The sequence below is a fragment of the Nicotiana attenuata genome, chromosome 2 (genome assembly GCF_001879085.1).
Source record: "Nicotiana attenuata strain UT chromosome 2, NIATTr2, whole genome shotgun sequence".
Taxonomy (NCBI): domain Eukaryota; kingdom Viridiplantae; phylum Streptophyta; class Magnoliopsida; order Solanales; family Solanaceae; genus Nicotiana; species Nicotiana attenuata.
Genome location: NC_031990.1, coordinates 45,126,087 through 45,152,067, shown reverse-complemented (window position 1 = coordinate 45,152,067; position 25,981 = coordinate 45,126,087). Strand labels below are relative to the sequence as shown.

Below are 25,981 nucleotides of genomic sequence, written 5' to 3'. Positions count from 1 at the left end.
GAACTGCCCCCCAACCCGTCCCACATAAAGCTAAGATTCTCGGTCCCACGTGCTAGCTAAGGAGTTATCTCGGACGTTGGTTGTTTCGGCTCAAAATCACAAAAATCTTCGACTTTCTAAAAACCTTAAATTGAGGTATTTCGGCTTAGTTTTTGTTAAAAATTGTATAAAAAATGCATATTAGTTATTTTTTATGTGCTCTATGTTATCTTGTGATTGTTTTGCGATTTAACTAATTTGTTAGTTTTTATCCGGACTATAGTATTAGTGTGCTAAAAAAATTATAAAATAGAGAAATTGTTATTGGTTGTTAAAAAAAATTAATGTTAATTAGTTACTTTTTACTGTGGTATATAAATTGATTTGTTGTTTTTATCCGGTTTAGATTATTAATTTGCTAAAAGACTAGTAAACTAGATAAATTTTTACTTTAGTACCCTGTAATGGTATCTTGTGGCCTAATGTAGTGTTTGTATTTGTAATGTAGTGACCTTTTAGCGTAGTAAAACGTAGTGCCCTTTAGCGTAATATCCTTGTGGTTATAGAAATGAATCATTTAAGTATCTCTTATTCCAAAAAATACGTCAAAAAGTTGATATTCAAACACAAATTATCTCCAATTATAGTCAACAAACGTAAAAACATAAGAATTCAGGATACATTGGTGCTACTGGGCCTCAAATATTGTGTCCGTAACAAAATGTGATTATTTAATAATTAAATCTTGTATAGTTATGAAAATTAATTATTTAATTTAGTATAGTAAAAAGTCAATAACAAACAAACAAACATATACAATAATAAAACTAACATATTAAATAATAAAACTAACATATTAAAAAATAATAAAATTAACATATACAATAACAAACTAACATATTAAATAATAAAACTAACATATTAAATAATAAAACTAACATATTAAATAATAAACTAACATATTAAATAATAAAACTAACATATACAATAATAAAATAACATGTTAAATATTAAAACTAACATATACAATAATAAACTAACATATAAAATAACAGACCTGTTGAGTGAAAAATCGGAAAAAAATTTCTCATCATGAACATAAAAATTCAGGATACATTGGTGTTACTAGGCCTCAAATATTGTGTCCGAAACCAAAATATGAATATTTAATAATTAAATCATTTATAGTAAAAAAATATGTGAATAACTATAAAACATATAAAATAATAAAACTAACATATTAAAGTAACGTATAAAATATAAAATTATAATATTGAAAATGTATCAAGCACTGTCTGCAGCCTTCCAAACAAACATATACAAAGATGAACCAGAAGTGATTAGGCATTTGATGAAGGAGATTCTAGAGATGAAAAAGGCACTTGCTGTTCATCATGCAATAAATGATCTTAACTTCTTGAGAACGGAGGATCAGTACTGGATTTATTAGAAAATGATAAATTGCATAGAGACAATGATTATCCTGTTTTCCCAACAGTTGTCGTATGGGAGGGACTACCTAAGTTTATACCATAGAGTTGGACGTAGGTGTCCCATATTGTTGTAGAAATCAGGCAAGTGGTCTTCTTGATGATAGCGATGAAATGCGAGAAATATGTGTCAACTGGGGCCTAGATTACGATGCCCTCAGTCCCGAAGGGTACATACACGATGTTGAAGAAGAAGTTGAAGACATGACAATGAAATAGTGCCAAACAGTGACGATAATGGCGAATGAAAATTGTTTTTTTGTTTAAATGGGTTTACGTTAGATTTTTGTACTGAAGTATTAATGTTAAATATCAAAAATAAATAACAGCAATGGAAATATAATTTTCTTTCATACATTCTGCAAGATAAACAAGTACATACACTTATTACAAACACATTACGGAAACAAAACACTACGTGTATCCTTGATAGTTGGGCATATTAGATGAACTTCCACCAGAAGCTGGATTACCACCGCCACCCAAACCAGCTGAAGGACATTTACGACGGTCGTGTCCTGTTTGCGAGCATATGCCATATTTACGACATAAACGGTATCACCAACATCCATTTGGTTCCATTTACGCGTTCTTTTTTCCACTTGTAGCTTACACAAATAGTCCTTGTTACACACCATTTTAAATGGTTCTGGTGGCCAATAATGCTCAGCACCCACTGGCTGCAACTGCCCACTATATATGTTTAAGTATGCAGCAACACTGTATTGCTTATCAACATAGTTGGTTGCCCCTAAACCTGTATGTTGAAAGCACTTGATGGCATGTGAGCACGACATGTGGTAGATGGACCATTTCCCACAAGAAAACAACCTACTGGCTTTATTTACGGTGCGTATATCATTCCCCCAATTTTGATGGATAGCGGTGCGAACTTCAAAAATATTTCGCTCGTTGCAATACTGTAAAAATGAATGCCAATGTGCTCGTGTATTTCTCAAATCTTTTCATTGGTATTGGCATTAATTCAACACCCCTTTCCATCAATTCCGATGCACCTCTATGCATTTCAACAAACCTCTCCGCCAACTGTTTGAATGACATCTGCATCATGGCAGTGACATGCAATGCACGTGCAGACTTCAATAACCCGTTGAAAGACTCTGACACATTTGTAGTCAGGGTTCCCCATCGTCTTCAACCATCCACATGCAATGTCCACTTGTCAAGCTCATGTCGCATCAACCAATGATAGGCTCTTTCGTCTTCCTGCCTGATCGATTCCATGCGCCTCCTGAATTTGCACTCCTTGTGATCAGTTGCAGCCATCCACATTAAATTATGCAACTCCTTGTTGGGATATTTCTTATAGAAATTGGCCTTCAGGTGCCTCATACAGTAACAGCGGTATGCATACGGTTCCTGCCATTCAGGCAAATGCTCTACAGAACTTAATATACCTCCATGCCGATCAGATATTAGACAAATACTTGAACGTTGTTTGACAACGTGTTCCTTCAAGTAGTTCAAAAATAACATCCACGTCTCTTGGCTTTCATTGGAACAGATGGCAAAATCTAAGGGAAATATTTGTCCATTGGCATCTACTGCAATGGCGACCAACAATTTAATATCATACTTTCCATAGACATGAGTACCGTTTATGGATATTACCCGCCGGCAATGCACAAAACCATCAATTGCTGGTTTAAATGCCCAGAACACGTATCTGAATATATATTCTGGTATTCCCGCACTCCGCTCAAGCTTCCATTCAACAACAGTCCCAGGGTTAAAGTGTTGCAATGCGGCCATGTACATGGGTAGAGAAGCAAATAACTTATCCCAGTCACCATAAATAATTTCAAACGCACGTTTGCGCCCGAGATATGCCTTTCTCTTGGTAATGGTACACCCATATTCCTGGTGGACGGATGTAATACACACTTTGATCTTGTACCTTATGGACGCTTCAATGTGTGGAATCAAGAGAAGAGAAATCAAGTCAACATCCAAGTTGAAGTGATTCCCACTGAATGTGTCCATTTCACAATTGTGGGTGCTAATACATTTACCCACTTTTCACATATTTGTTTTTTTCTTTATCGCACGCAACATCCAATTACAACCCGTAAACCATCTACGGCAAACAACCTTGTATACATCTGGAGATGACTCCCATACCGTCATCTCATGGCACTTTTTACGCTGTACATTTTCACAGCCCTGCTTAGGCGTGCCTTATCAGAAAAAATCATGCCCTTTGACAACACCGTTGGTCTAGATTCATCCCACATTAATGTCCGAAGTTCGTCAATATCCCTTGTAAGGGCATCCACATCCGGCTTACTTGGCAAATTATCAAGGTAGGAAATATGCCTTGAATGAAACAGCACGTGGGACTCGTACACTCTTGGTCTAACGGGAGGTGGAGCATGCTCCCTCATCAAATCAGGTTCGGAATTCTCTTCCTCCTCCTCATCACCCTCGTCAGGGAAAGGTGTGTCATCTCAAGTCTCATCGGCATTGTTGTCATAATCACTATTCTTTTACTGGCTCTGTGCATCTGCCAAATCCCGAGTAAATATGTCGTCTTCGGGCAATTGAGTGAGGACAGGACCATCAAGTTGCTCGTTTTCACTGCACAACCAAAGAAATAATGAGTTACTGAAATTGGTCCAAACAATACATATAACTTTATATATTCACTTACAAATCATAATGAGTTGATATCTCATGATGCACATTATCTTGTTGATGCTGACTCCCGGATGGACCACCATGATCCAACACACCAAAACTAGGTATATTCCAACTGGCCGTCAGTTCATAACTTGTAAAATTCATATCTGGTCGGTACCCCCTGTGGAATATATGAGTGTTAATACAAATACAATATAAAAAAAAAATACATCGTAACACAAAGAAAAATTGAAGTTTACCACTCGGCTTGCGGATTATGTATACTAGGGGAGAAATTATTTCCTCGCTCCTCATTTGCCCGTGGAGATAAGTTTAGATCCGGCCAAACTCTTTCAGCCGGAACCTGTTCGGCTAAAACTGCTCCAAAATAACCACCCGATGATTGAGGGATTTCCTTACTTTGCGCAATCTCATTATTGCGAACGTCTTCAACCTTGACGTACATTTCAACAGTTTTATCACAATAAATTCCCTGTATTCATCTAGAGTCCCCAAAAAATCTCTCAGAGTTTCATCGTCTTCGATGTTAAACTCAGCATAACAAGCAACCCCTTGCGGAGTCACAAAATACGGATATCTTCCAGTTATTTTAAGATTCACCGAACGTTTGCTCACACTCATTTTTTTACATATCAACGGTACTAATTTATCGTACTCCATTGTAAGTGGCAACTTAACATGAGACTGTGGAGATAAACTATAGCTTATTGAGTTATTCGCCACCACAACCTCACCCCCCCAATATAATGAAACCCTAATTTTTCGCTTTTCAGACATTATGACAAAATGCAAAACAACTTAACAAAGAAAAATTTCAGAACACTTGAAAAATTTCAGAACACTTGAAGATGTTCATGAATGAATTTTTACAAAATCCTTCACCTCTTTAAATAAGGCAAAAACCAGCCTGGGGGTTCAATTATTAGAGGTGTAGTGTTTAAAAAAAAAACGAAAAAGGGCCAAAACTACCCCTATCGTTTGCTAAATGGTTTATAAATACCCTCCGTCCATCTATCCGTCCAAAAAAATACACGACGTTATTTCTATTAATAAAATTACCCCTCGATTTAACGGCAACAGATGTGAGCCCCACTTTTAATGACGTGTCAACGTATTACTAGGCCACGTGGCAATCACTGACTGAAACAACAATGGATATTATTTCGACCCACTTAGCTGACCCGACCCAATAGCTTCCCCATTTTTGGAATCTTCTTCTTCTTCATTATACCCAAACTCTCTCTCCCCCATTCATCTTCTCTCTTAAACCAAAAAATTCCCCTAAATTCCAAAACTTACCGAATTCCAGAACTTTTCACTCATTTCCGGTTTGCAGTCTCCCTCCCACTCCCAAAACCCCAAGAAGCAAAACTTAACAGAGAAATAAACTAATTTTTGACAAAATTCTACTTATTTGAATAGGAAAAACTGCAGATTTGATAGAATGGGGAAGCCAGAAGCTTTGGTTGGGGAATTCTTCTATGACCGTCAAATCCAGCCTATTTTTTTTTTTGTTTTCACCGCAACCTGTTATGCCTTTTTAATGCCAGAAAAAGAAACAAAAAAGAAAACTTCCAAGGCAAACGATTTGGCTGAGGCTTCGAAAGTCGCCGAAAATTTAAAGGCAAATGGAAGTCATATTTCAACGAGAAAACATTTTTTTTCAAACTTGTCCATGTAAATGAATACATTGGGGTGGTCCAGATTTGTGGTGGTTATGGAGGAAAATAGGAGTGGTGACAATGGTGAAGGAAGAAGATGCTAACTATTTTTCTTTTTCTTTTTTAAGTTAAAAAATAATTTGAGCAGGTCAAATAATTGGGGCGGATATATTCTGCCCATAATTTTTGTTTGACCCAATAAGCCACATGGCCCAGTAATACGTTGACACGTCATTAAAAGTGGGGCTCACATCTGTTGCCGTTAAATCGAGGGATAATTTGTTAATAGAAATAACGTCGTGTATTTTTTTGGACGGATAGATGGACGGAAGGTATTTATAAACCATTTATCAAACGATAGGGGCAGTTTTGGCCCTTTTCTGAAAAAAAAAAACGATATATCCAATTGAATTATTATTATGTCAGTTAAGCACAGAAGAATTATTTGTGGGTCCACTTAATATGTATAGCGTTTTAGTAAATAACGCTATATATATGTATAGCGTCTTAGTAAAAAACACTATATATATAGCATTTTTTGAAAAAATACTATATTTAACTGGCCAAACGGCCGTTAAAGTATAGCGTCTTTCAAAAAAAAGCTACACATATTTTGGTCACTAAGTTTTTTTCTCACATATTTTCGTCCTTTAAGTTCAAAAGAACCACATTTGGTTCCGGACGCTATTATATACGTAGTTATTTTGGAAATAGGAGAAATTGCACCTCATAGATTTTTCCAATAGTTCGTACTATCTAAAATTTATTTACAAGAAGCAAAATAATCCCAATTCAAGTCCAAAAATTGGTATTATAAGTTAACTCTCCAAAAGAAAAAGGGACAAAATTGATTCTTTTGGAAAGTAGGTTATTTTAAAAAGAAGATTCTTCTGGAAAGTAAAAAAGGGGCAAAAATTGTTACAAGGTGAATGTACAAATGTTCCTATGCTTCTCTAATCTCTTCCTAAGTTCAATTTCACAAACCAAAATGGTGTCATTTTGAAATCAAAGCCAAACTAGAATACTCAAAAGTATTTTTTGATAAGACCATATCAAACTATTTTTTGTTAAGTAAATACTCAAACTAATTTTTGTTAACAGAGTACACATGCTATTATTTTGATAAGAGCATACTCAAATTATTTTTTAATAAGAGAATACTCAAAAGACAACGTATAAAAATCAAAGCCCATAGAAAATGACTAAGTTGATCTAATTTTGTTCATAAATTAGCCATTAACATCTCATTAAAATAATTTGAAGTTGGCTGCATGGATTTTTAGCAATCATGTAGTTCCAAATATCAATTAAATCCATCTTAAACCCATATAAGCCGATATAAATTTATATTTATATTTATTAATATCGACCGAACAACGTAACACTACTATTTTACAATTGACAAAATCCAAATTGCTACTATTTCACGCACATACACAATGGGTTTGACACGGGTGAGTTGTACTTGTACCCGTGACTGGCCAGACTGGCAAGTGTAAGAATCCAGGCCAGAGAGACACTGCTTAGATTGCCGTCTTTTTCCCCCCAAATCAACTGTTACCTATTCTTACGGCCAAGATCTTCCACTAACCAAATACTACCTCCGTTCCAATTTATGTGAACCTATTTTTTTTTTGGTCCGTTCCAAAAAGAATGAACCCTCTAAATTTAAAAACAGTTTAGTTTAAACTTACAATTCTATCCTTAATGAGAAGATTTTATAATCATACAAATACTCTGGCCCCCTTTTTGACTTGTTTAGGGCCACAAATTCCAAAAGTCTTAATTTTTTCTTAAACTTCGTGCCCAACGGATGGAGTAATAATTGACGATGAAAAAAAATTAATTAAAAAACAGAAAAGATAAAGTAAGGAACTCATAAAATATCACATCATATGCCAGCAGTGTAGTACTAGTATGAAAAATTTTATTTTGTGCACACAAAATAAAATCACTCTAATAGTATTAACTTTTAGGTTTTGTGGTCTGGTTAGGGAGAGAGAGAGAGAAAGAGAGAAAGAGACACCTTTTTGCTGAATCATTGGGATCCACTCAATTGAGAAAATCTCTGCTGAAACTCACAAGCTAGGCCTGCATTGTTCTCTGTAAGTCTTTTCTTTGTTATTTTTATGAAATAGATCTCTGTCGTTAGAGTATGCGGGGTTTTGAGATTTTTGTGTCTTGTGTGTGCGTGTGAATTAAGTGATGGGTGATTTGGCATTGTGGATTAAGTTGACAGTTTGTGAGAAAACTGATTCTTTAAATGTAAATTGTGGATTTTTGTTTGGTTTTCATTAGTTAGATCAGATGCACCTCAGTAAAATGGGGTAGCTTGGTAGATTTTTGTTTCATAATGTGTAAATTTGTCTCGCTGGTAGTAATTTAAGGTGAAAGGTGCTATGGAGCAAAGGTCAGTGGTTTCTGAAAAGTAAATAGATGGATAGATTAATGATTTTGTGCAAAGTTGGGGGTAAAAGTGCTTTCATGGAGTAAAGTTCAGACTTTTGTTGAAAAATATAAATCTTTGGATGTTTCTTTTACCTGATAAATTGAAGAAAAAAAATCCGCCTTTAACTTCTCAAAAGGGTAGCTCCTTGGGATAAGACAAATGCTAAACGATCATATGAGGCTTATCAGTTTTTTTTCTTAATTCTTGCGATAACATTTGACTTAATACATACGCAATGTTTGCTTGATCAAATAAAAGTGTCTCATAAAAAAGGAGATATGCACGCTTGCACAATTTGCCATAATGTCCCTTGAAGACAAATTGCAAATGGAATAGGTCAAGCTATTTTTTTTGTTTGAGTTAATAGTTCTCCTCCCAAACCCGTGAGCACCCTGAAATATGACATGAAATCTTGTTCGGGCTCAATCCTTTGAGTTACTTAATTAGTTTAACTTAAGTGCCCAAAGGAATAGAATGGTTCACTATCAACTATAAGTGCCAAGATGGACTGGAAGTAAAAAATGTAATACAGTACTGATAAGAAGGAAAAAAAGTCGTCAAGTAGCACCTTGCGGATGGCTATATGGTTTGTCTTCTACTTTCTTTATTGGAGCTGTTCTCATCTCAGCAGTTGCTCTTGAAATTTTCATGAAGAATGATATCCTTGCAACCTTCTGACTATTTTCTGTTTTCTTTGCTTTATCTATCAATTAGCTGCCGAGTCCCACAATGGTTGCACAGGGCTTCAATGTAGATTTAAATAAAGCACTTGTATTCCAGGTAATACTGTACACCTTTACATTTTTTCTTCTGCCCTATTGTATATGTTACTGTTATCATTTGGGAAGTTGATGTTTCTTTTGCTACATTTTCTTCAAACATTTTAAAAATATTTTTAATTGTAACAAATTGTAATTTATAGTACTCCCTTCACTCAAAGTTACATGACACTTCCATTTTGGGACCTTTCAAAATGTTTGATGCCGTGCAACTAATAGTATTATCCTATACATTTTTTTCTTGCAATTGTAAAGAATTTCAAACTCATTAAAGATTTAGCTCCGAAACTTTGATATGATGTTTTCTCTATGAACTCATTTGTCACTACTTTTCTATTTTCTTTCACTCTGATTGAAATAATACAATAGGTGTAATTCACATCCTAAACTCTGTGTTCAGTCAAGCAAGCACGTTCACTTAAAATGTGATGGAGGGAGTATTCTGTGTAGGTTCGAAATAATTTATAAAATTGAGGAAGCGATATCCAAATGTCTGCCAAAAGTAGAACATTTGATTCTCATACTTTAAACTTTGTTATTCTTTCGGATGGAGGATGTATCTGCTATTTTTATTCTTATTTTTGATAAACTATGTAAGTTCGTTGATGGCATCAAGAAGATGCAGTAGGTACAAAAGAGAATGTTAGCTCCATTACATAAGAGATTCCTATCGTAAGATCAGGGAGCTAACAAAATCCAAGGGATGTATCTTTTTTTTAAAGATCTGCACACATCTCTTTAAGGTTTATCTTACAGTTCCTGTCCCTTGATCCTCTTTGTTGCCAATCATATAAGGGTTTTCCTTTAAGTAATTAAGATTATTCCAGTATGAATTAGCAGAGATGCTTGCCTTATCAACCACAACAACAAACCCACTGCAATCCCACAAGTGGTGTTTGGGGAGGATAGTGTGTACGCAGACCTTTTGATAGACCCTCGGCTCAAGAAAAACATAATCATAGCAGTGTTGAAAAGAAATACGGTAGTGGAGAAGCCATGGAAAAGAAGCAGTAACAATACCAAGATAATAAGAAAACTACAGCAAAAAGAGATGACATGTAGTAATTGAAATCTAAGAATAAGAAAATACGAGAATAATACTAGTACTACAGGTAAAAGAAAGATGCTCCACTACCTACTAACCTATTATTCTAATTCTCGACGTCCACACCCTCCTATCAAGGGTCGATACGCTTGCCTTATCATTTTATTTTTTTCACTCTATGGCATTCTTAAGATCTGCATTTCCTTGTTCAGAAAAATAGAAGGAATGACAAAAAAGGCAGAAAGGAATAAAATGTGGTGATGTATTTCCTTCACAAGATCTTTCAGATGGGAAACTATTTATGGTTTTAATGTTGCAAGCTCCTCTTCGCCTTCTTCTTTTTGTTTTTGTTTAGTAGTTTTTGCGATGTCTTCTGTCATGTCTAACATGTTCCTTAGACCAAACCCCTCTATCTCCAGCTGAAATTAGTAGTAAATAAGCTGTCCTCAAAATACTTATTCCATTAATACTTTTTCTTATATGTGTTGACTTCTGAAATGTGCTCTCAGGTTGGCCACCTTGGAGAAGCTTACCAAGAGTGGATTCACCAGCCCATTGTCAGCAAGGAAGGTCCGCGATTTTTCGAAAGTGATTTTTGGGAGGTACTGTTACCGTTAGATTTCATTTTCTTCATTAGCTTGAGATTTCATTTGTCATACGGTTTATGTAAGACAAGTATGCTATAAAACTTGCTAGAATGCATCCCATACAAATTTTCCACGTCACGTGGGATAACTCATTTTTTACATCATCTCACTATATACAGAAGGTATTGATAACTTTTATTTGTGGAGCAGTTTCTGACTCGCACAGTTTGGTGGGCAATTCCAACCATATGGCTTCCAGTTGTATGCTATAGTATCTTCACGTCTATCCGTATGGGTCATACTGTCCCGGAGGTGGCATTGATGGTGGCTTTTGGCATTTTCATCTGGACACTGATGGAATACACTCTTCATCGTTTTCTTTTCCACATTAATACGACGAGCTATTGGTCAGTGCTCTCTCTGTTCTTTTTGCGTAACCTGAAATGGGAATGTATCATTTCTGCAGTTCTGCCTGAGGTTTCCCGCTGCTTTTGGTTCTTTATTCCTGTGTTCTTAAACCCGTGTGTTTTACAGGGGAAACACTGCTCATTATCTTCTTCATGGCTGTCATCATAAGCATCCCATGGATGGTCTACGGCTTGTTTTTCCACCTGCTGCAACGGCTGTTCTTTGCATACCTGTATGTTGGATTTCATATCATAGCCTCATTTTATATTTACTGCGAACCCTGTTTTTTCCCTTAAATATTTTCACACAAATGTAAAGATCCCAATTTCTAATGGTTGAAAGCGCCACTAGCGAAATGAAAAGATAATACTCCCTCCATTCCTTGATTGTTGCTTCATTCTGTTTTCAGAGGTCAAACTACGCCTTGGCAAAGGCATCTTAATCTGCCTTTAAAGTGAAAAAAGAAGGTCGAAGTAACTAGAATTTTAGAGCGTATACATCAATTATTACATGAATCTGCACGGAAAACCATTGGACAAAATCTAGTTTGATTTTGAAAAAACTTCAACAAGACCAAAGTGACTCGGAATATAATGCCAGCCTACTTCAACAGCTAGTCAAAGTTGGTAGTTATATATAAAATGTAGCAAGTTGAAAACTACTACGTTATTATTTGCTTCTTGTAAGTGATAATGATCACAAGTATACTAAATGCTTAATTGTGTTAATATGCTGAAGAGCTATGACTATCTACCTTTCCCACAGCTTGTGATACAGTGCTTTGTAATTGCAGTTCTGGAACTTGATCAAATTGCTGGCGACTCCCTCTACTGCTCCTGCTTTGTTTGGAGGCGGTCTATTGGGCTACGTTATGTATGATGTAACCCACTACTACTTACATCACGGACAACCGACAAATGAAGTGCCTAAAAGTCTTAAGGTAAGAGGATATGTTTGTGGATACCTCTCTACGACTTCCATGTGGCTGTTTGTTTATTTAGTTTTCCGAGATGTCTCCTTTTAGGTGTAAGACTTGTCAGTTTTGGGGAGTTGTTTTTACATCCCTGCTGGTTTTTAATCTATTTTATCCAACTACTAACCAGTGATTTTATGATAGCATAGCAAGTTATTTTATAATCATTTGTGGTACTTGAGAATTGAGACTGTTAATTTCAGGTTTTAGTATGTGGTCCAATCCCTTCTTTAGTACTCTAAGGAAGGGCTATGGCGTGGGTTTGGGTTTTTTTGGGGGGGTGGGGGTGGGGGGTTTGATTCTAAGCGAGAGTTTCATCTCAATTTGTGAATCTCGAAAAGGTGTTCTTAACCTGTTCAATGAACCTAACTGGTGATTTTTTTGCCCCTTTCACAGAAATATCACTTGAATCATCATTTTCGTATCCAGAACAAAGGTTTTGGCATTACCTCCTCTTTCTGGGACAAGGTATTTGGAACGCTACCACATTCAACATCAGCCAAGAACATATGATTCCTTTTGGGGAGGAGAATTACAGTACTAAGTGCTATCTATTAGAAGGGTTTAGAATTTTATTCTTTGAAATCTAGTTCCATTTTTTCATCTGCCATTATGTTCATGTCACACTTTAATCGGCAAATTTGCATCTCAGCCTTGTGACAACTTGTGTAAGGGTTACATAACCTTGCTGCAAAATATTGTGTTCATCAGTCCATCCAGGTTGTATTTATCTTCATCATTAGGCGGTATATTGACCAATTATTGTATCTTTTACAAGTTTGGCAATTGGAAAAATCTGGTTAATGCATAGCAATTTTTTTCCCGGTGAACTTACTTGACTGACCTGAGTTTCAATCTACAACATTGACTTATTTAGAAAGGTATCACTATTTTGTGTCAGCAGTTGCATCTAATGGCAATGAGCATAATCATGCAAGGATGAAACCTCCTATTGTATGGAAGAGGTGTCTATGCAGCTATCCATTGTGAATTAAGTGAAGGAGATGTAGTCATTCATTAGTCAACCTGCATAAGCAAATATCCCTCTAATTCTTCGCAATATTTTTGGTACTATATTTTGGAAGATACTATGCATGGCGAGTTTCTGGAATTAGCAGAAATGGAAGTAGTTTGACTATTGAATGCAGGTTTGAGAACCATATTAGTCATGGTACATAACATGACCAAATTATAGTGAAAATTGCACAATTCATTTTCCCCTTGTTGATTACTGCCATATGCAGTAGTGTACGCGGTGAAGAACAGCAACTACAGCAGCTCTTTTGATTCCCAACATTTTTCACATGAAACATCTGCATTTAGAGCCCCACTCTCTGTAAGAGTGCCTTTTTTTTTTTAACTCTTTTGAATACTGAGTGGAGTATCTTTTTTTCCTTTTTAATAGTATTAAGCTTGTGTATCATGAGACCTAATATTGATTTTCACCTAGCCACCTGTCTCCTCTCCCCAATCACAATCTTGCAATTGCCACATGAGAAAAGAACACAAATAAACAAAGACTATGAAAGCCAAAATTATTGTGTCTAGACATAAAGTTGTAGGTACTTTGAAAAGAAAAAGAGTAAAGGCAAGGCACTATAATAGGACCTTTGTCCCCCTTTAATAATGAGCAAGTGTTTCTACTTTCTCCTTCACGACACCTTCCTCCACTAAACTAAAACTTAAGCATAAGGTTTTGAAACTCATTTCTTTTGATTTATTTAAATCATCCTCTCCTTCTCTGCTACTTCCCAAACTCTATTCTTTATTTTCAAATAAATACCCGTGAACAGACATAAGTTCTCTCCAGCTATATTATTGTCCAAGATCATGACATGTCCCAACAGTCCAAAACTATAAAGTCTCTACCTTTGTAATGTTCTTGCATCTTGTCTCAACTTTTTATTAGATCTTTTGCTTTGGATTTCTCCTTCCTCAGTTACTGAAATTTTAGAAAACAAAATTCTTTTTTGTTGAATTGGAGTTTGCAAGCATGTCTTTTCCATGGAAGAAGGTGAAGAAGACAAGTGTATGTGAATTGGTGAAGGACCATATTCGTTTTCACAGGAATGGTGGATCTCCTCTTATAGTAGAGACTGGTTTCCCTACTTCCCTTATAGATCTCTTTGTCAAGAATCGCCAAAGGTTCATTAAACCTTCCAAGAAAAAGGTGGCTAAGTCCACTTTGAGCTCTCCTTCTTATCTGAATTTGCATTTGCCTTTTCCTATGTCTCCACCTTCACCAGCCACTTACACAATTAATAAGGGGTCTCAGTTAAAGGGTTGCCAGGAAAAAGGTGAAAGATTTGATGTTGATACAAATCAGGTGTTAATAGCACTTGTGAAGATTTTTCTTGTAGTAGTTTTAGTTTTAGGAGCAAAGAACTTTGTTATGGGGATAACCATGTCAGCTTGTTTGTTTCTTTTCTTGGAATATTCGGGGGAATATTTGTATAAATGGCTCATGCCTTGTGTAGGAGCTCAAAGGAGGATTCTTTTGACAGTACAGTGGGTTTGGAGATTTATTGGAGGCAAAATGATTGAGTTAGAAGAAGAAGAAGAACAAGATGATTGTGTTTTTGAGGCGCAATTACAGCAGAAAGAGTTAGCAAATCTTCATTGCTCTTATATGGCTAATCAATGTGTTAAGGAGAAAACTTATGAGTCAAGTAGGGATAGAAAATTAGATGAAGGAATGGACTCAGAGGGAAAAGAAGAGGAATTGAGGACTGAATTGTTGGAATTCAAGAAAAAGAAATCTCATAAATCCAATATGAAATCCAAGATGAAGAAATTTCTTTCAAAGAAGTTTAGAAAGAAAATAAGTTCAATGATTGTCAAGTGAAAGTAAACAAGTTTTGCTCAAAAAATCTAACTAGAATACTTCAACTTATTCCAAGAAAGCTGTGAATTGCAGATATGTAGATAGTAGAATAGTTTTTGCTTCTTATGAAGTGCTGATTAAGCCTTGGTAGAATGCTCAACATTTGGTTAACCACTTAACTTACAGATTTTGTATTAGGAGTATATTTTTTAAATCTCTAATACATACAAGATTAACTTTGTTATACAGATAACAGATCTTACTGAATCAAATAATGCCTTGCCTTGCCAAATAATTTATCCTATTTCTTTTTGAAACCTTGGAGTTAATGATAATTTATCGAACCTTTTGTATATTTACAAATGTATAGGGACAAATGGCAGTGAATGGCACACAATGCAATTGTTATTTTAGGTTAAAAGTATTTCCCCTGGCAAGATAACTCTTCAGCTTGTGAGCATCTTCTCATAATAAAATGTAAGTATTAGAAAAAGAGACCAAAAAAAATGTCTTTAATCATGTGTAAAGTTTAAACCTTAGAACCCACTTTTATATATATATATATATATATATATATATATATATATATATATATATATATTTAGAATGTCTATCGAAACTTGTAGNGTATATATATATTTAGAATGATCATGGCTACTTCACCTATTACTTTAGGTATTTTAGAAAAGGGAAAAAGGCTCAAAACTGCCCTCGTGGTCTTCGAAATGGCTTATCTGTACCCTTCGTTTGAAAATGAGGTCACGTGTAACCTTGCCGTTAAACAAGTGGTCCACTAATACCCTCCTCGACTGACGGCTTCGTTTTGGGCCCTTTTTTTTCCTCGAAAAATTCACATCACGACACGTGTCCTCCAAAATCACCCTCAATTTTTTTTACATGCCCTCTCACTTATTTTACCCACCTGTCCCACCCGCTTTACCCCATCCGCATCAGACCCCCAACAATACTTCACCACAAAAATTACCATTCATTAGTAATACGTAGATGATGATTGCGTTGTTAAAATTTATTACCATGTCTAAATTCATTATTAATCGAAGAATTTAGAAAGTAAAAAAGTAATATGTAGTACAAAATTTAACCCAATAAAAAATATATCTGATCGACATGTAAATGGTGATTGTGTTGTTCTCAATCTTACGTTCTTCGAGATGGCGAGAAATGGTGTGATAGTACGCTTTGATTATAAAAGCTAATTGAGGGTGATAGTACGCTTTGATTATAAAAGCTAATTGCTGTGAAGTATTGTTAGGGATCTGATGCGGATGGGTTAAAGGGGTGCGAAATGTGGGTAAAATAAGTGAGGGGCATGAAAGAAAAAAATGAGAGAGGTTTTGGAGGACACATGTCGTGATGTGAATTTTTCGAGGAAAAACAAAGGGCCCAAAATGGAGCCGTTAGTCAAGAAGGGTATCGGTGGACCACTTGTTTAACGATAAGGTTACATGTGACCTTATTTTCAAACGGAGGGTACAGATAAGCCATTTCGAAGACCACGAGGGCAATTTTGAGGGTTTTCCCTTTAGAAAAAGAAACATTAGTTTTCATCCAGAAGGAGGTGAAAGTGGGTACTAATAGTCTATTTGCAAGCTTCTAATATTAGCTTATTTTTTTCTTAAAAGTGCTTTTTTCAAAAGTGCTTTTGGTGAGAAACAGTTTGTGTTTGGCTAATTAATTTGAAAATCATTTCTGAGCAGCAATTAATATTTGAACAAACTTTTAAAAAGTGTTTTTAAGTGTATTTTTCTCAAAAGTGCTTATAGGGAGAAATTACTTTTTTCTGCTTCTCCAAAATCGATTCTGCTTCTATTCAAAAGCACCTTTTTTTCTTCTAAAAGTTTGGCCAAACACTTTAACTTTAAAATTTTGGTCCTGGAAAAGCTTGACCAAACATGCTATATCAATTTTTTTTAAAAGAGCTTTTCTCAAAAGTGTTTTTAAGAAAAAAAAAATACTTTTGGTGAGAAGCAATTTGTTTGTGTTTTGCTAATTTATTTGAAAAATACTTTTGAACAGTAATTAGTATTTGACCAAACTTTTGAAATATGCTTTTAAATATATTTTTTTTCCTCAAAAGTGCTTTTTGAAAAAGTGTTCTCGGGGAGAAACTATTTTTTCTGCTTCTACTTAAACACCTTTTTACTTCTAAAAATTTGGCCAAATACCTTAAATTTAAAAAAAAAAAAAATTTAGACAAAAAAATACTTTTAGTAACAAAAAAAAAAAAACTTGACCAAACGGGTCATAAGACTGCACAAATGACAAAACCACGTTTAAAGCCTTAAAATGTGTTTACAAATTGATCTTTACTAGCTTTTGCAGTTTCAACTAGTAGTAAATTGAATTGCTTCTAAAAGTTGGTACGCCCTATTTGATAAAGGAGTTCTACAATTATTATTCTTATGCGTGCAAAATTACTTTTGCCTAAAGCGGCAAAGCCCCACATTTCCCCTCCAAGTATTTGTTCGGGGAATAAATAAAAGTCCAAAAAATAGTGTGTTAAATTTCTTAGATCTTTTAAACTATTAATATTTCTTTCCAATACTTTATTACAAAACAGGGGATTGCAATTTAGATCTACTTATTCTATTTTCTTTTGAATATGATTGCTTGTGCTTAAGCTTTTTTTTAATATTTAGGAGTTTAAATCAACTGAATTTTGTGCATTAAGTTCTTCATTATCTGAATATATAAAAGACTCTCATATTAAATACCTTGTATAAAACTTTTTCTTACTTGAATTATGTAATTTACTTTTTTTTTTTGCAAAATATAAAATAATCTAAAATTAAACGGCAAAGTTCACAAAGAATAAATGAGAACTAACTGTTATTAAAGTCAGTAATAGTAGGCTACACCCCTTCAATATTTAAGGATATTTAGGTTCTCAAACTCTGAGTCTTTTGCTTTGTAAATATATAAGAAATTTGAATTCCTTTTTTGCAAGGTGTTCTAACTCTTATCAATTAAGGATCTTATTAGTTCATATTTTTTTACCTATGTTTTATACCTATAATTACTAATAGTTATACCAGCTCAAATGGCTAGACACCTAAAAAGAATTGATATATATCATTTTCAGAGAATGTTTACTATATTTAGTTTATATTTAATAACTCAAACACATTGATTAATAATATTTGTATAATTTTAAAAGTTATACTCATTGATATAGGGTACACGCGCAACACACGTAACCTGAGACTAGCTAGTAGAAATAGAAGAAGTACGCTGACTATATAGCATTATTTTTGTTGTCGTTTGAGCTAGTTGAGTGGAGGTAGAGATGGCAATGGGGCGGTGCAAGACGTGTTTAGACATATGTGGGGCGGTGCGGGTTTGTACATATGCGGGTGTGGGATGGGTTAAAATAATTTTTTTTTGGCATGTGCGGGTGTGGGTTTAAAGTTTTTTACGAAATTACAGTTTCAAGTTCTTGTGGTTGTTATGGAATTTATTTTCACTTTTCCTTCATCTGTGATGGATGAATTAATAGGATCTTTACTAATATGAATAAAATACTTTAATTTTTTTGACAAGTTGACCTTTTAGTAAATAGCATTTGTAAATTGTTGTTAGTATCTCCATTTTGTACAGGTTTTGGAAGTAATAGAATTGATATATCGGGTGTTAGTTTTTGAATTGAAGATTGGGATGTGTATCGCATCCCAGTGGGAAACTTTTAGCTTAAATTTTTGATTGTACTCAATGATATGGAAAGATTGCCTTTTTTTCCTTGCTACTTGCTTCATCTTGTTACTATTGTATATTCCTTTTCTTTATAAAATTATACCTTTTTAAATATAACCGGTGAAAAGACTAGGTATTTGCTATTTGGCATTCGAGGATAGAAAATCTAAAATCTAACCGAGGAATTTCTCATGTTAGCCCTCATTTTCTCACCTGAAATAAAATGAGATTGACAACGTCGTAGTTAAATTATGGTGCTCAGTACTCACTTTGAATGCTTGATTTTAAATTTAAATGGTTATTGTTTAGCTTATGTATGCTTATAATTAATAAGAAAAAAATAAAAATAAGACAAACTGAAAAGAAACAAAAAATGCATGGCGGGGATGGGGGGTGGATGTGGGCTGGGTGGATGCGGGTTAAAAGAGCTATACGGGGCGGATCAAAATTTTGCGGGTTAAGATAGAACCCTCCCCGCACCCGCACCACTTTGCGTCCCTACGTGGAGGTTTGAGAACCATATTATTCATGGTACATAACATGATCAAATTATAGTAAAAATTGCACTATTCATTTCCCCCTTGTTGATTACAGCCATATGCAGTAGTTGTTAGGGATATAGTGGATATGCCCTAGATCCAATCTTATATGTGATGATTTGAACAATTTTTTGTGAACGTTATTTGATATAAAAATATATGGCATTTTGATATTCTTTTATCATAGTTATTATCAATTGCTTGATTGATTTGATAAGGTCCTTGATTAAATTTTGAGACTTGTCATCGTGATGGAGATCATGATAATGAGAGTGAAGTCTCTTACAATTTAATCTAAACTTGTTCTTGATCGTAGGATTATTCATTTGGTCATTAGTAATACAGTTAGATCAATATTTATGCGATCGTCTTTATGAGATAAAGATTAGTTGATCTCATTAACTAAATCATATAAATAGATGATGCATATAGAGATATGATCATTGAACCGACTCATTGGATAATTCCTAATGGTTAGAATTACCATAAACTGTCAATAGGATATTCTCTTGAAGAATGTGATGTAACAGTTTCCTTTGACCTGAGATCATTATAGTAATTGACGAGTTATTTATTGTGCTTTGATACCGGACATCTACTGCCCTAGGGCGATAGTTGAAAGGATATTGGGTATGGTTAAATGCTTGTAGATAGTGATTGATCAAGATGGAATCTGTCAACTCTTGGTAATGAGTTTAAGCTCCATGTTGTCATGAATTATAAACGACCAAATTAAGACCTTGGCCAGGGCAATTGAATGAAAGAAGAAAAGAGTTTCTTAGGTCATTCAATGGTCGATTATATTTGACATGAGCACATAGTTGGTCGCCTATTAGGATTTGACAGTTGAACCATATCCTAGGGTGACTCAGAGCTATAAGGACATAAGAAAATATTACTTTATTCTTCTACGGGTTCTTGAGAGTAAATTGTATACTTCATGATATCTGGCAGTTAAGGAGTGTTGCTAGACTCCACCCTTGATTAGTATATTGACGTGATCAATTTACTACCGGCTCAGTATTGAACCTATAGGGTCGCACACTAACGAGTGGTCTGATCTTTGCTAAAGGATTAATTATTTTATTATTTGATAATTAAATTAAAGAATTTAATTAGTCTAATAAATTTAATTATTAATTCAAATAAAATATTATTATATTCTTTGCTAGCATAGAGGATATATTTAATATTGTGAACAAATTAAAGTTTTCTAAATGGGATAGAAAATTAAATTATATTTCTTGGTTAAAATATATGTATGTGATAAATGATTGATACTTATTTTATATAAAATAACAAAAGACTTATTAGTTAATCTAATTTTGAATTGGATTAGTTACTGAACGTCCATAAAGGTGAAATCCAATTGGAGTTGGATTCCACAAAGGACGTACGTGTCGACTATCAATTCCCATAAGGCATGGATTTGTATTTCCGAGGAAATTATGAATATACATATAAGTCTTAATTTAGAATTGCTCTTATATATAGAAAAGTCCGGTAAAAATTAGAGGGCTCGATTTTATGATCACTAAGGCGCCTAAAAAAAGACCACTCCCGGGAGGCTTGAAGTCTAGCTCAGAGTTCACCCCTGAGGATTCGTAATGATCAACCTCGAGACAGTGCAAACCAACGGCTACGACGCACTAGCGGGAAGTTCCCAAGGCATGTGTTTAAAGCTGATAAAACCTGCAAAGGAAACCCTAGTTTGTACCAGACTAGTGAGTAGCTGTGCCAGCTACTTTTCTTTGTAATAATTACTCATGTACTATGTTGGAATTTCTCTCAATATATAAAGGGGATCCTTGTCATTTTGTAAAAGGCATCTGATACACGAAATACAACAGATTACATTCAATACAAGAACATTCTCTGCTTTCTAGCTTGAACACATTCTCTTGGTTTCATTATTTACATTTATTGCTTATATTCATTGTGTTCTATTAATTGTTCATCATTTATTGCTCATTATTGATCATAGAGAGCCTCCACCACAGGTCTCATAACTTTTAATCCTTCATCGACTGCTCTTAACCGGGCATCCGACTCGACCTCGAGGCCCCGCACACGCAAGCTCGAGGCCTCGATTCCCATTCATTTCGGTTCGATTATTAAGCCAACTACAAGCTATCATCTTAATTTCTAATCCTTCACTTAGCATCTATTCCCTAACAACTAGCATAAAAACAGATCACATATTTTAAGAACCACAAAATCAAATCTAATTGTTATTACCATTTCAAGGTAAACACACGCCAAAGTTATTACCTTAGTCAAATGGGAAAAAGGTTGTGATTAATGATATATATATATATATATATATATACACGGCTATCAACCAAAATAGGGTAACGAATACAGTTCCTTGGAGGAGCCGCAAAGACCAATATTAAGTCTTGAGAAGAAAATTCACTTTGTGAAAGTGAGAATACAATACAAAGCCAAGAGAGAAAATATAATTACAAGAAAAGTGTTTCTTGTTTTTTTACCTTTGAGTTGAGATTTTTTTTGAGAAAAATTTCAGCACAAATTTTTATTTAATTTGGTCGCCGGTTTCATTGATCAAAGAGTTGATAGCAAGGGTCGGCCTCGGTGTGGATATGCATAGAGTCTTCGCACTATCGAAGAATTTTAAAACGAGACTCTCTTCACCAGGTACGTCTTAGATCCGATCTTTGACATGTAAATAAATTTTAAACACAAAAGATCTGCCTAGGATTGTTCTTGTCTTCCGATGCGTTTTACGAACTTCTATATGCAATCCTTCAGTGGTATCAGAGCCATGGTTTCTCGTGTCTAAAATTTATTTACGAAATATTTTAAGATTATATATGAAAAGTTCAAACCATAATACATGTGTCTTGTGCAATAATCAAATTGTTTGATAACATATGGATTGTTATTATTTTATTGTGAATAAAATATGTGTACATATAAGTTAATGTCACGACCCAAAAATACCATCGAAGGGCTCGTGATGGCACCTAGTCTCTAAACTAGGTAAGCCTAACATTAACTGAAATTACATTGATATTTGCTAACTTTATATTAAATTACTCTGAACAAATTACAATTCCCAAAACTGGTGGTACAAGTCATAAGCTTTTCTAAGAGTAATTATACAAAATAAATACGTCACTGTTCCGAAATAAAAGGAACCAATGAAAATAAATACAACTAAAGGTGACTCCGAGGCCTGCGAACGCGGTAGCAGGTTTACCTTGAGTCTCCGCCACCATGATCCGTACAGCTACTATCGACCAAATACCTGGATCTGTACACAAAAATGTACAGAAGTGTAGTATGAGCACACCACAGCGGTGTCCAGTAAGTATCAAGACTAACCTCGGTGGAGTAGTGACGAGGAATAATCAAGGTACCTACTGGTCAAATAAACTGAACAGGATATAATGATAAACTATCGAGATACGATAACAAGGTAATATCAGCAGCATGGAGAAACTCAAACTACAAACAGTAGAAACAGTAAAGGGAAACACGGATGAAAACGAAGGTAACCAAGTAAATTAACACCAACATAGCTGGGACACAGACAAGTAAAATGTACTCAAATAAGAAGGCGATATCAACTCAATAAATTATATCATTTCTGATGCACAATTCCAGCCATCTCAAACTCGATGTCTCATATCATAACCTCAAATTACCAAACCTTTAGCACACCCGGCACCTCGTGCTCACATATTTCTATCTCACTTTGCGAAACGACGTTCTCATGTTACTCAGTACATAGGTTCCATAACCAATGAAATTAAGATGTTCAAGGAGTCTCATTTACATAGCATAAAATAGAGTACAGTTTCTAAACCAACTAGGAACTCAACAAGAAAAGATGAAGTTATTATTAAAAATCATTTGAATAAGGTACCATTTTCAATTAAAATACAACATCAAATAATTTATTACCTTTAACATGGGATTTAATAAATTAACTTAGTAGAAATTTCTTTTTAAGTAAAATACAACCTCAAACGGTTTAAGGAAATTTAATCGAGAAACTAATTGAGTTAAAAATGTAACAATTATTGAAATTTGAAGTATTGAAATATATATATAATACGGCGAGGTATTGTAAACATTATGGATTCCAACACAAAGGATCACAGCAGTAAAGGAATCTAAACAGTTAAAAGACTTGATTTGATAACAACAATTACAACAAAGACAAAATAATCACAGAAGGAGTACAACTCAACGCAGAGATAACAACCGGGGATCTCCCAGGTGATTCTTTTTTCAGATAATAATCACCAAAGTATATTCAGATGATTTTTCGTGTCCCTACAATTGTTCAGTCTTCTCCTTTTATTGCTATCTTAGATGTAAGTGCCTTACTTTGGTCATAATAAGGTTATTATGGGCAATAAATGACATTGAATGCTACGTTGCATATTCTCTAACGTTTTCAGCATTTAATACTTATCAAATATTGTATTTGGACCCTCGTATGCTGTCAGATTCATTCCTTCTGATTCTCGGATATAAATGACTTAAACAGGTACGGGCGCCGTGTTACTTGTCTGATGTCCCGTGCCTCTTCCTCTTTCCTTGCTCGTATCTGTTGTAACTCCTGACTCGTGGTTAATTGCGATTCTTTGACCATTTGACTAATCCACGTGTCTTGACACGTCACCTTTATATATAAATATAATTTTCCCCAATACAATATATATATATATATATCAACCAAAATAGGGTGACGAACACAGTTCCTTGGAGGAGCCGCCGTTAGAATACAATACAAAGCCAAGAGAGAAAATATAATTACAAGAAAAATATTTCTTGTTCTTCGATCTTTGAGTTGAGATTTTTGAGGAAAATTTCAGCACAAATTTTTATTCAATTTGTTCGCCGGTTTTATTGATCAAAGAGTTGATAGCAAGGGTCGGTCTCGGTGTGGATACGCATATAGTCTTCGCACTATCGAAGAATTTTGAAACGAGACTCTCTTCACCTGGTACGTCTTAGATCCGACCTTTGAGATATAAATAAATTTTAAACACAAAAGATCTGTCTAGGATTGTTCTTATATTCCGCTGCGTGTTACGAACATCTATATGCAATCCTTCAGTAGTATACGTGGTATATGCAATCCTTCAGTAGTGTACGCGGTGAAGAACAACAAGTACAACAGCGTCCTTGACTCCCAACATTCTTACATGAAACATGTGCATTTAGAGCCCCACTCTCTATAAGGGTGCCTTTTTCACTCTTTTGCATTACACTGGGGAATCTTGAGTGCAGTATCTTTTTTCTTTGTAATAGTATTAAGCTTGTGTATCATGAGACCTAATATTGATTTTCACCTAACCACGTGTCTCCTCTCCCCAATCACAATCTTGCAATTGCCACATGAGAAAAGAACACAAATAAACAAAGACTATGAAAGCCAAAATTATTGTGGCTACATAAAGTGTTAGGTACTTTGAAGTGAAAAAGAGTAAAGGAAAGGCACTATAATAGAACCTTGTCCCCCTTAAATAATGAGTAAGTGTTTCTACTTTCTCCTTCACGACACCTTCCTCCACTAATCTAAAACTTAAGCATACGGTTTTGTACATTTCTTTGGATTTCTTTAAATACTCCTCCCTCCTTCTCTGCTACTTCCCAAGCTCTATTCTTTATTTGCTCTGGATTTCCCCCATATAAATTCCTCAGCTACTGAAATTTTAGAAAACAAAATTCTTTTTTGTTGAATTGGAGTTTGCAAGCATGTCTTTTCCATGGAAGAAGGTGAAGAAGACAAGTGTATGTGAATTGGTGAAGGACCATATTCGTTCTCACAGGAATGGTGGATCTCCTCTTATAGTAGAGACTGGTTTCCCTACTTCCCTTATAGATCTCTTTGTCAAGAATCGCCAAAGGTTCATTAAACCTTCCAAGAAAAAGGTGGCTAAGTCCACTTTGAGCTCTCCTTCTTATCTGAATTTGCATTTGCCTTTTCCTATGTCTCCACCTTCACCAGCCACTTACACAATTAATAAGGGGTCTCAGTTAAAGGGTTGCCAGGAAAAAGGTGAAAGATTTGATGTTGATACAAATCAGGTGTTAATAGCACTTGTGAAGATTTTTCTTGTAGTAGTTTTAGTTTTAGGAGCAAAGAACTTTGTTATGGGGATAACCATGTCAGCTTGTTTGTTTCTCTTCTTGGAATATTTGTGTAGATGGCTCATGCCTTGTGTAGGAGCTCAAAGGAGGATTCTTTTGACAGTACAGTGGGTTTGGAGTTTTGTTGGAGGCAAAATGGTAGAGTTAAAAAAAGATGACTTTGTTTATAAAGCACCATCACTGCAAGAAGAGTTGGCTAATCAATGTGTTAAGGAGAAAACTGATGAGTCTAATTGGGATAGCAAATTGAAATGTGAAGGAATGGACTCAATGGGGAAAGAAGAGAAATTGAGGAGTGAATTGTTGGAATCCAAGAAAAATAAGTCTCATAAATCAAATATGAAATCCAAGATGAAGAAATTTCTTCCAAAGAAGTTCAGAAAGAAAATAAGTTCAATGATTGTCAAGTGAAAGTAAACAAGTTTTGCTCAAAAAATCTAACTAGATATTTAGATAGTAGAATAGTTTTTGCTTCTTATGAAGTGCTGATTAAGCCTCGTTGGAATGCACAAGCTCAACATTTGATTAACCACTTAGCTTAGGGGTTTTGTATTATATCTTGTAAATCTCTGATATGTACAAGAGTATAACTTAACAGATCTTACTGAATCATATATTACATTGCCTTGCCAAATAATTTCCCCTGTTTCTTTTTGAAAACCTTGGACTTACTGATAATTTATCAAACCTTTTGTATTATTACAAATGTATAGAGAAAAATCGCAGTGAATGGCACACAATGT

General features: G+C 34.8%; 3 protein-coding genes across 4 annotated transcripts; all 3 read left to right on the top strand.

Annotated features, from left to right (window-relative positions):
- Window positions 7,729–12,862, top strand: LOC109208707 (dihydroceramide fatty acyl 2-hydroxylase FAH1-like). 2 transcript variants are annotated; one of them, XM_019371858.1, is made up of 7 exons: window positions 7,729–7,896; window positions 8,955–9,020; window positions 10,574–10,666; window positions 10,862–11,058; window positions 11,186–11,291; window positions 11,853–11,999; window positions 12,429–12,862. In XM_019371858.1, the coding sequence occupies exons 2-7, from the start codon at window positions 8,970–8,972 to the stop codon at window positions 12,543–12,545; spliced, it is 711 nt and encodes a 236-aa protein (XP_019227403.1). In that variant the 5' UTR covers window positions 7,729–7,896; window positions 8,955–8,969; the 3' UTR covers window positions 12,546–12,862. The 2 variants fall into 2 exon arrangements, with proteins under 2 accessions (XP_019227403.1, XP_019227397.1); XM_019371852.1 differs by lacking the exon at window positions 7,729–7,896 and adding an exon at window positions 7,949–8,826.
- LOC109219041 lies at window positions 14,026–14,877 on the top strand. The gene has a single exon (XM_019383446.1). It carries the CDS (start codon window positions 14,026–14,028, stop codon window positions 14,875–14,877), a length of 852 nt encoding a protein of 283 aa, XP_019238991.1.
- On the top strand, window positions 24,644–25,735 carry LOC109222958. Its single transcript, XM_019387238.1, has one exon. The coding sequence runs from the start codon at window positions 24,843–24,845 to the stop codon at window positions 25,647–25,649; it is 807 nt and encodes a 268-aa protein (XP_019242783.1). The 5' UTR covers window positions 24,644–24,842; the 3' UTR covers window positions 25,650–25,735.